General features: G+C 40.1%; 1 protein-coding gene across 1 annotated transcript in view; it reads right to left on the reverse strand.

Annotated features, from left to right (window-relative positions):
• LTBP1 (latent transforming growth factor beta binding protein 1) overlaps positions 1 to 11,984 on the reverse strand; it is a 727,158-nt gene that overhangs the window by 410,480 nt on the left and 304,694 nt on the right. The window contains exon 4 of the mRNA XM_007938788.1: positions 6,435 to 6,604. Within this exon, the coding sequence (XP_007936979.1) occupies positions 6,435 to 6,604 (170 nt within the window). The remainder of the gene's footprint in view (positions 1 to 6,434; positions 6,605 to 11,984) is intronic.

Raw genomic sequence — 11,984 nt, forward strand, 5'->3', positions numbered from 1 at the left:
TTGAACCACCAGCCTTCTGGTTAGCAGTCAAGTGCCTTGGACACTATGCTACCAGAGCTCCTCTTATTATGTCTACACCCCCCTTTATCCAGTTGCCATTTCAAGGTTTCTTCCCTTTATTTGCAAAGGGTGAATAAGTGGGGGAATGAACTTGGTCTGCGCCATGCTCTGAAGCCAGCTTTTATCCAGTCATGTGTAGCCTCTTCTATACCACAAATACCCCCCTGGGGAGCAATACTGGAACTGGAAATACAAACCCTTTAAACAATGTTCTTGCCTCCCCCCTCGAAGTGGCTGTGGGCATCCAGTCCCCAAAATGAGATCGATCTAGTCTTCATATTCCCACTTCTCCATTCTTGTTGCCAGCCACCCCACAATGCTTGCTCTCTCGCTCTCTCTCTCTCTCTCTCTCTCTCTGACCCTGGCCACCCAGAGTTGTGTCAGAGCCCACAAGTTAAAAGAACACCATCCTTAAAATAGGCAGACACCTGCTACAAGTTTGGAGAGTCCACACAACACCCCAATATTCTGACCTGCTGGCCAAAATTGGGGCTGGTTTCCCATTAGCCCTTCAAGATGCCAGCTACAAGCCCAGGAATCCACAGGGCACTCTTCCTTTATGACCTACTGGCTGGTACTACTTGTGGGGGTTCAATAATTTACTAGTGATTTCCAAAATTCATAGAGAGTATACCATACTTCTAACTACAGATTTATTGTTGCTGTTGTTATATGCCATCAAGTCAGACCCAACTCATAGCAACCCCTCCTTGGGTTTCCAAGGCAGTATCACTATGGAAGTAGATTGCCCCATCTTCCTCCCGAGGACTACAGATTTATTATAGTCAAAAAGGAAACAAATGAAGAGACGCATAGGGTGAGGTTTGGGAGAGCTCCCAACACAGAGCTTCCATGTCCCAAGGAACATGCTACCCATTCTCTGAGTAGATGTTCTCACCAACCAGGAAATCCTCCATGCCAGATTGCTCAGAGCTTTAAAATCGGCCAGTCCTACTAAATCATGCCTCCTGAAGCCAGTTGATATTGACCTTCCACGTCAGTCTTTTATGGTGTGGCCAGCCCCATGCACCAGCACAAATTTTCAGGTGTCACCGAAAGCCCCAGGCCAAGGCACCCCAATTTCTCCAGAGCCAAGGACAAAGGCTACCTTACTTAGGGTAAAATTAGGTCCTTTACCCCACAGGCTAGCATGAGCAGAACTGTCCAAGCCAAATAACGCCTATCTCCTAACCTTCAGATTTGTTTTGCAAAAGCAAAAACCCTAGATGTCTCCTTCATTCCTTTGCAGAACCATTCTTGCTCTCTCAGTCAGGCTGACCAGGAAGACCGAGATCATTTTAGTGGCAAACTTTCTGCTATACCAGTCTGCAATCATAGAAGATATGCAATCCAGACACATGAACTTCCTTTTTTTCAAGGGAAGGTATAATCCATTTGTCACAAAATCCTGAGAGGCTTTCATATCTTCTCATGATTTTTATTATCAGTCTAAACCCAAACTTGAAGTCTAATGCTACTGGCAAATTTACACAAACACATACACACATACTCTCTCAACCATAGTGTCATTGACAACTATAAAGTAGTCCCGTGCTCAAAAGGTATACATTTTTCATCATCTAGACTCTGCATTAAGAACAGAACCGGGATGCCAAAAGCTCAAGATCAGAGAACTAGAGACTCTTTGCCTTCAATTCAGATCAGAGCTCAGGAGACCAGGGTGGCTGTTCCATCTTCAGATAGGGGAGCCAGGAGAGGCCAGTCAGCCCACGACCAACAACAGAGTTGAGCTAACTGGCCTGCAGCAAGGACTGGGCAAAATCAGCATAGCCCAAAAAACCCAGAGCTATAAAGTCTCCTGTGGTGGCAGAGCAGGGAATTAGGTTTCCTTCTGACAGGAGAGGCTTAATGAGGGCCCTATGCATGCATCTTGCATGTCCATGGATGTTTATTCAAGCAGAAACGGTCAACTTTAACAATTTAAGAAAAAAGGGTATAAAGGCACTGCAGAAGGCTTGTTCTCACTTTCCTTCATTGATTTTTTTTTTTTTTTTTTTTTTGGTAATTTAACAGTATCATGTTCTTAGAATGCCAGTAATTTCTCCCTATGCCTCCATTCTTTATTGCTCTCAGCACTTCGGGAGATAATCTATAAACTGGCATTCTTTCTCAGGAGTCTGAATTATATTTCTTTAAAGAACTTTAGGAAGGTGGTATATAAAACATGGTATCTGACTCTCCTGAAATTAAAAATTTTTGCTTTGTTGAATTTAAAGGAATAAAATTTTAGGAGATGACTTTGAAATATAAGTAACCTATTTAAAACCTAAGCTCATCTTTGTATGAAAACAACTGCAATTAGCAATGAGAAATCCAGTTCAGAGAAGTTTAAATTTCTAAATACTCCCAAATATTAAGGTGATATTCTAGAATAAGAGATTAAGCAGGTGAATATTTTAATCAGAGGTTCCCCAATCATTCAGCTTTAGGGTCCTCTTTGCACAAGCTGGAAACCAGTTGTCTTGGGAACTATTTCAGACACATGGGTATTTTTGTTCATCCTAAAGATCTGCTTTAAAGGTAGGTAATTCTACAATCTACCTTAGCACTTAAGTGTCTTATAAGTCCAATGACAAAAATGTCCTTCTATTATAGACTACAACAGAAATCTTATTTTCTGGTTTTAACATTATCAAGCATCCCAGTATATTTTTACCACAACAACAGAGTCCTAGGTGGACATTAATTATCCTCAAGGTCTTTTTCTAGTGAGTTATGCCTAACTAATATGTGTGAGTTATTTGGGTTTGCTCCTGAGCATATAGGAGCTCTGGTAGTAGTGCCTAAAGCACTTGACTGCTAACCACAAGGCTGGCAGTTCAAACCCACCAGCCACTCCTCGGAAGGAAGATGGGGCAATCTACTTCCACAGTGATACTGCCTCAGAAACCTAAGGAGGGGTTGCTATGAGTCAGGTCCGACTTGATGGCACATAACAACAACAACCTGAGCATGTGCTTTTCAACAATCTTTATTGATCAGTTGATTATGATTTTTCTTCCTATGGGTTAAAAATGCTACTAAATTGAGTATAACTGAATTTGGTTTATATACTCAATTCTTTCATACAAATCACCAATGGAGATAGTAAAAGAGACACCTGCAACCAACTCTATCCCTAGAACTTCTCAGAGAGCAGGTGAGTTCCATTATGTGGAGTTGATACTTTAATATACCCATTAAGCAATAGCTTCTTTTTTTGTATAAGTATTTTTTATGATTTTGTACAGATATAATTCACATATAGAATTTATCCTTTTCAGGAATACAATTTATTGGTGTTTGATAGCATTCACAAGATTGTGCACTCATTACAGTATCAAATTCTAGAACATTTTCATCACTTTTAAAAGAAATCCCATATCCATTAGTAATCACTCATAATTCTTCCCTTCCTCGCTTTTCTCCACTGAAAACCACTAATCTACTTACTGCTCAGATAATATGTGGCCATTTTGTGTCTGGCTTCTTTCACTTAGCATACTTTCAAGGTTCATCCACGTTCCACGTTGTAGCATGTATTAATACTTAATTCTTTTTTATGACTGAATAATATTAGTTTGTAAGGAATACCACAATCATCATTCATCAATTACTAAACATTTGCGTTGTTTCCACTTTTGGGCTATTATGAAAAATGTTGCTATGAACATTCAATCATAAGTTTTTGTGAGAACATATGTTTTTAATTCTCTTGGGTATATACCTAAGGGTACAAACATTATCTAAACACAGAAATCCTACATTTAACTTTTTGAGCAACTCAGGTGATATCTTAATATGATACATTCCAGCCTTTCCTGTTCATCTAATGAAAATGTATTTTCTACCAATATCAACAGGTTTCCTGTAAAGTAATATTACATCTTACAATAATGCAATATCAGTAACAAAACTAAACCAAAAATTTCGACTTACAGTGACCCCCTTTGGGTTTCCGAGGCAGAGAATATTTCTACATATGTATTTGTATCTGCTGTAAATATATTCATGTATATAGAGGAGCAATCAGGGAGCAAAGTTATAAAAACTTCTTAACCATAATCAAATGCACTGAAGCAGTAAGTCATGGGACTTGGATCCAGAGCCACAGTCTCAGGGGCAGCTGACTCAACTGGCATAACATAGTTTACAAAGACAACTTTCTACATCCCACAGTGATGAGTACTGATTGGGGTCTTAAAAGCTAGTGAGTGGCTATCTAAGGTGTAACTATTGGATTCTCTCTGTCTTAAGCAAAGAAAAGTGAGGAAAATTAAAGACACATGGAAACAAATAGTCCAGAAGACTAAAGGACCATATGAACATCAGCCTCCTTGATGCTGAGACCAGAAGAACTAGATGGTTCTGGCTACCACTACTGGCCACTCTGAAAGGGATCACAACAGAAGGTCCTAGATAGAGTGGGAGAAAAATGATGTGGAACAAAACTCAAAATCATAAAAGAAGACCAGCCTTAATGCTCTAGAGACTGATAACACCCCAAGACTGTGGTGTCAGTCACTCTTGAAGCCTGGGACTAAACTCACTCTCATGGCTCAACTTTCAGCCAAGTAATAGCCAGGACTATACGGTGAACAACTCTAAGGAGTACACACTCCTTAGAAAAATCAGTTCTACAACAAGATCAAAAGAGCAGCCTTTTCCCCAGGAATAAAGTTCCAAAGGTAGGAAGTAAGAGGAAAAAAGTATGAACAGAAACAGAAAACACAGAAGGAACTGAGAAGAGCACCGCTACAGTGTGAGAACTGCTATCAATGTTGCAAAATAAAGTGTGTATGAAATGTCGGATGGGAAACCAATTTGTTCTGTAAACTTTCACTCAAATCATAATAAAAAGTTGAAAAAAAAAAAAAAAAAGATTACAGCCTTGGAAACTCTATGGGACTGTTTTACTCTGTCCTATAGGTTTGCTATGAGTCTGAAGCAACTAAACCGTAACAGGTTTCTAACAGATATGAAACTGATGAAAACAGACTACTGAGCACTTAAACTAAAGGACTGAGATTCTTAGAAATAACAAAGGTATAGTTATCCTTGTGTAAATGACTTAGGAGATAATCTAAATGATTTCTTCATGATCTCAGGGCTTGCTTCCCCCATTGCCACTATGTTGTTGTTGTTTTTATTTGCCATCGAGTCAGCCCCAACTCCTAGCGACCCCTCCTTGGGTTTCCAAGGCAGTTATCACTACGGAAGTAGGATTGCCCAACCTTCCTTCTGAGGAGTGGCTGGTGGGTTTGAACCGCCAGCCTCCTGGTTAGCAGTCAAGTGCCTTAGGCACTATGCTACCAGAGCTCCCATTATAAACCACACCAAACTATTGCTCTAGGGTCCAGCATCAGGCCACTAAGCATAATTTTCTCAAAAGATGGACCAACATTCTATTAGTGACTCTGTGTTAAATGACCAATTCTGAGAGAAGGATCAATACTTTACGTTGAATACAGAGAGTGGGAGGTGGAGGTGGACCTGGGATCAAATCCATAGCAGATAGAGAATCTATAGTACCAACAGTAGTACAAATTCTATCTCTGCTACTCGTACTATTCCTGGTGGTACAGACAGTCCTTTTCCACCTCACACTGGCATTCTCCTCCATTAAGTATGCCATACACTGTCAGTCAGCGTGGACAGAGCAGGAAGCTGCTGGACCTAGAGTGCACGCGGCTTGCTCTAGCCTCTGAATGGTCTGCTGCTTCACTCCAGAACACTTCCTCCAGATGCTGCCAGCAGACACTCTGTAATACCTAAACCACAAATCATCACATTCCCCACCCTTTGAGCCAGGACTTGTCCTTGAGCTTCCCACATGGTGAGATATTAACCACGCTGGCCACTGATACAATAGCTCTTTACAAATTCAGAGTAAAATCTGCCATGCCATCTGCTTGATATGCTGAAAAGTGGGTGGACCTTGTAACATAAAAGTATTCAACGTAGGTAAATCTCTGAGAGTAATGCAGACCATTTCACACATTATACCAAAAAAAAAAAAAAAAAGGAACCTGGCAACTTAATAAAGAAAATAATTTATTAATGTAAAAATATCAGACATAGAACTGTATCTAAAATTAGAGCAAGTTTGCCTTGGAAATGTAGCCACCTTGCAAAGACAGAATTGACAGGTCGCTTCAGATTCCTTCACAACATCCAGGAAAACTACTTTTCCTCAAAAAAAGGAAACCATGCTAAATATCTGCTGTCTGGTTGTTCTGGAAATGAATGTGGATTTTTTTTAATAACTCTTGAATTTTATTTACTGTGACACATTAAAACCACCTAAACCGATCCAAGTCTTTCCAAACTGTTACACTAAAACTTAGGAAAATGGTTGACTGGACTATACTCACACTGGAAAGGTGCTGCAACTTGATCCTGCCCATATCCTAAGGGGAACGAGCCTTCAGTGGACTGCTCTCCTGAAATCATCTTCTGGGCAGGAAAGTACTTAGGCTTGATCACATACTCCTGGGTCTGGCCGTGATGAATCACCACATTCTGTGAGGAAAGGGGCGTCATTCTGGGAAGAAACAAAGTAAGGATAAGGAATTGAATAATAGACTTTTCAAAGTCAACTGAGAAAGAAAGAGTAAGAAATTAGTCAAACTTAGAAAGGAGCATAAATTCCATGCAAAGCTCATTTTTTCCTCTAATTACCATAGCAAACCATTCATGACATATAAGGAATGAATAGCTTACCCCTGGGAAAGCTCCAATATAAAGGGGCCTCTGCCTGTTTAGTCAAGAAGTGTAAAGATGAATAGGCCATCAGAGTTGGATTTTATCAGAAGATTCAGAGCACAGTTACCATAAGCCTTCATGCAAAACCCATAGTGCTTAATTCAAAAAGAGACAAAGACCTATATGTGAACATGTATATATACATATAATTATACACATACACACACATGGCATAAGACAATACTGGAAAAGGGAAGGAGAGAAATTGAGGAAGAAAAAGAGTATGTGAGAGGAACAATGCAAGAAATCACCAACTTGATCAGTTTAGCAAAGTCAACTGTACATAATTCAGAGTTCACATAGTACAGTGGGGCCTTCCAACTTTGCCTGATGCTAGTAGGGAAGTTGTTTAGCCTTTATAAGCCTCAGTTTCCTTATCTGTATCATAAAATTTCTGCCACCCAGGGCTGAGAAAAATGCTTGTAAAAACCTGGACACACAAAAATTAAAACATAAAAGGAGGAAGGCAAGAGAGAGGAAGGGAGGGAGGGAGGGGGAATAGGGATAAAAAAAGGAAGGAAAATTTTTAATTCCTTCTAGAAACAAATTACGATAACTCCTCAGGGGGAAAACAAACACTCAAATTACTCTTATTCCCGTTAATTCTTTTTCAATTTTTTATGCTGTAACTCATAATAATATAAACTGTACTACTCAGGTTAAATGTTATATAAGTTCCCATAAATAAAAAGAATAACTAATGATAGTTTTGTTATCTTTTCAACAGCATGAGTCAAGACCTCTGGGAAGTTCTGAATACAATTAATATGTTTTCACTCTACTGGCCCAACCCTTTATTTTCTAGGACAGTTCTCATGTAATGTAGTCTTTTAAATAATATGCCTTTTCCCAGATTCAATCATTCCCAGATGGATAGGAAAAAAAATCATTAGTTCAGTATCACTAATAAAACCAAAACCAAACCCACAGTGGTCAAGTCAATTCTGACTCAGTGACCCTATATAACAGAGAAAAACTGTCCCAATACAGTTTCCAAGGCTATAAATCTTTATAAAAGTAAAATGCCACATCTTTCTCCCACGAAACAGCTGGTGGGTTTGAATGGTCAACTTTTCAGTTAATAGCCAAGCACTTTAACAATTGCATCATCAGGGCTCTTAAAAAGTCATGAAAAAGATAGACAAAAATACCAATCAATTCCAGAATATTGTTAGGACAATACATTTTCACAAAGACCTGAGCCTCTGGAAGGAAACCTGCTCTCCTGTGTAACCTGATGCAAAAGCCTCATCTTCATAAGGGAATGGAGTCTCTGGGTGGTGCCAACAGAGTCTCTGGGTGGTGCCAACAGTTAACATGCTTGGGATCTAACCAAAAGGTAGGAGGTTTGAGTCCACCCAGAAACTCCTCAGAAGAAAGTCCTGGTGACCTAATTCTAAAACATAATACACTGGAAACCCTATGGAGCATAGTTCCATTCTGAAACACATGGGGTCATCTAAAGTAGGAATGGACTCCACGGCAACTACTAATGAAGAAATATCTGAACAAGAGGAAGAAATTACACCACAGCAGATCAGTGGGGAAGGTAAACTGTCAAGCCACCAAAAACATAATGCTTTTTAAAAGCAGTAAGAGTTTTGGATAAATTGAGTCCATTCTATTCATTTTAGTTGGGGCCAATGAAGGCATTTTGACTGCTAACTAGAAGGCTAGCAGTTCAAACCCACCAGCCACTCCTCAGACGGAAGGTTGGACAATCTACCTCTGTAGAGATACCACCTCGGAAATCAACACTCAAATTACTCTTTCAGATTCGACTTGACGGCAGTGAGTTTGGGTTTGGAATGAAAGCACTATTTTGTGGCACTGGCACAAAAAGATAAGAGATGAGAGATAAAAGAGTAGATGTGGCTGGGATTAAGGGTGTATCCCTCCTAACCAGTCAGGGATGCAGTTCTATCACTTTAAATCCTGCAGTCTTGGGAAAGCCTTGGGAAATCCATCTTGGTCCTGGACTTTCCCAGACAAAATGCCATAGAAGGGTACTGCCTCTGTCATCAGACTAATGACACAATTACTAAAAGGCTAAGGCTTAACACTGTAAAGACTTTTGTTTTGATGATGGAAGTGTTGGTCTGAACTTTAAGTATGTTTGGTTGAGAGAGAATAGAAAGTGAGACAGCTGGGCACATCTGGTGGTGAATGATAAAAACCACAAGTCTGTTCAGTTAGCCTCATAGGAAGAGAAAGTCCTTCCCCTCATCTCAGAAGCAACTTGCTCTCAGCCATATTATCTGTCACTCTGTCACTATGCTGCTCGGATGTGCTCAGAAAAGTGCAGGCTCACTCAGTTGAGAAGGAGACAACCTAACATTGTAGGAGGACTTCAGGCTGCTGAAACTAACTCCTTCTCTGACCAATGAGATGAGACTGTGGGGTGTGCCTTCTAGTCAAGATCCTCCCTTCTCTCCCATCTGAATCAGGGAAGTAGAGGCAGCAATAAATGAGCTGTGACTGTAACCTGAAAGCACATGTATGCACTGGGTTCCTTTTCCCTAAACATAACTGAAAGGCAGTAAACAAACAAATAAGTAAGACTAAGGTGTACCAGATCTGTACCCTGAGTTACAACCCTCAACAGTCACTAATTCATGTAGATTTGTATCTTGGCAATGGTACTTAAGACCCACTAAATTAGCAAACCAATTGTCATCAAGTCAGTTCTGACTTACGGTGAACCCATGTGTGGGTATCGGTGTGCATATATATTTGTTTTTGTTTTTAAAGAATGTATGTATGTGTCTATCTTTAAAACGATGAGAACAATGCTCAGATACATCTTTGGTATTCTAATCGATATCCATTCTTAAAAACTAAATGTGCATCAGAAATAAGCAATTAATATGCAATGTATTATTCACAATCTGCTTATACTCCTACTTTCCTAATGGCAAACTTGAGTCAAAGGAATTTTTAAAGACTTACCTCAATAAGGTAGATTAGCCACATCCAAGATGCTATAGCCATCAGGTAATGAGACAGTTTTATAACAGCTTTACTTAGGATATAATTCACATACCATACAATTCATCCATTTAAATTGTACAACTCAAAGTTTTCAGTATATTTACAGAATTATGCAACCATAACCACAATGTATTTTAGAACATTTTCAACTAATTTGTTTTCAACCTATTGTGACTCACACATCAAGGTGGGTGTTTTCCTTCAAATTAATCCTCTCTGATGTTTTAACATACTTCATGAACAATGTAAGAATGCCAGTCCAAATATTTCATTATTACAGTCTGTTTAAGAAACAAAATTATTTTTATTTTATTTTAAGGTCTCGTTTTACATTCAAAGTCACGCGTACATTTAGTTTCATTCCCCGTTTGCTATGTCCAACCCTAACCCAGTCTCCTCCCCTCCTTACCCTGCAACATTCCCTCTGTGCCCTTCATAAGTATGCACTCATGTTTGTCCTGCATTTCCTCAGTTTGAATGTTGGTCCTTTGGTGTCCATGTCTATTGCTTTAAGGGATGTATTACCATTGAGTGTGTGGGTGCGGCATCTGGGTTGAGTGGTCTGCGTGTACATCTTGTTAACTATTGGGCTGAGAGCCCGCCCCTGGGAGTGAGTTTTATTCCAGGCGCCAAATGTATTTCAGGCCATACTATTGGGATTCTCACCAGACTTCATCTGACCAGTAATTCTGGTCATTATTGAGTTTTTGGATTTTGTTCCACGTTTTCCCTCCCACTCTATCCGGGATCTCCAGATTTGATCCTTTCCTGAGTGGTTGGCATTGGTAGCCTGGCACCATCCGGTTGTTCTGGCCTCGAGGGCCATCATATCCTAGGGCTGATTGCTTCTAAACACCCTTGTGGTTTTTTTTGTGTGTGTGCGTTCCTCTTCACTTCCGATGCTACGAGACCATTAGCTGCATCCTAGATATCTGCTTGAAAGCTTTTAAGACCCCAGTCGCTACTCACCAATGTAGGATGTGGAGCAACGCTTTTATGTATTTTGTTGTGCCAATTGAGTCTGGTGTACCCCAGTACTATGGTCCTGAGGTAGTAGTTCTATTGGATCTCTCTCCCATAGTGTTGGGATGTCTATAAGAGATTACTCTGTGTCTGTCTTCTATTGTTTCTGTAAGGACCGCAGGTATTTTGTATCACTGGTGTCTGTACAAGAAAAGACTCAGCTGAGTCTATCCTTGGTCTAGAGTATACCTCTATTCACTGATCCCTGTCTGATCATCTCAGTTGTTTATGTGTTAATCTGTATAGCCCAGTATCTGGTGTTAATGGCAATGTGGTATTGTAGACACAGTGGTTGATTTTAGCATCTGTCATCTATCTCTTATGTGCACAGTTCAGTGTCCTCTCATTTCCCAATGTTATCATGGTGGTCATATATCCTTCCCGTATATCCCTCCCCCTACCCATGTCAGCGTGTAAGCCCCAAATAGCCCTAAATTAATCCCTCCCATTTCCTCCCCATCCCCATAACCTTCTAGGTGAGTTCACTTTCCCAAGCAAACCCTTCTCTGTCTTTTTACAGTAATGGGCTCATACAATACTTGTCCTTCTGCAATTGACTTATTTCACTCAGCATAATGTCCTCCAGGTTCATCCATGTTGCGAGATGATTCACATATCCCTCATTGTTCTTTAATGTGGCATAGTATTCCATTGTGTGGATATACCATAACTTGGTTATCCACTTATCATTGATGGGCATTTAGGTTGTTTCCATCTCTTTGCTATGGTGAATTGTGCTGCAAAGAACATAGGTGTACATATGTCTGTTCGTGCGCTCTCTCTCTCACCTCTTTAGGGTACATTTCTAGTAATGGAATTGCTGGGTCAAATGGTACTTCTATTTTCAACTTTTTAAGGAAAAGCCATACCGTTTGCCACAATGGTTGTACCATTTTACAATCCCACCAGCAGTGCACAAGAGTTCCAATCTCTCCACAACCCTGCCAGCATTTGTTACTATCTGATCTGTTGAACTTTGCTATTATTGCTGGGGTGATATGATATCTTACTGTTGTTTTGATTTGCATCTCTCTAATGATTAATGAGGAGCTCTGGTAGCATAGTGGCTAAGGCACTTGACTGCTAACCAGAAGGCTGGCGGTTCAAACCCACCAGCCACTCCTCAGAAGGAAGGTTGGGCAATC

This window comes from Orycteropus afer, unplaced genomic scaffold (assembly GCF_000298275.1).
Source record: "Orycteropus afer afer isolate SDZICR_OR568_19922 unplaced genomic scaffold, OryAfe1.0 scaffold00054, whole genome shotgun sequence".
Taxonomy (NCBI): Eukaryota; Metazoa; Chordata; class Mammalia; order Tubulidentata; family Orycteropodidae; genus Orycteropus; species Orycteropus afer.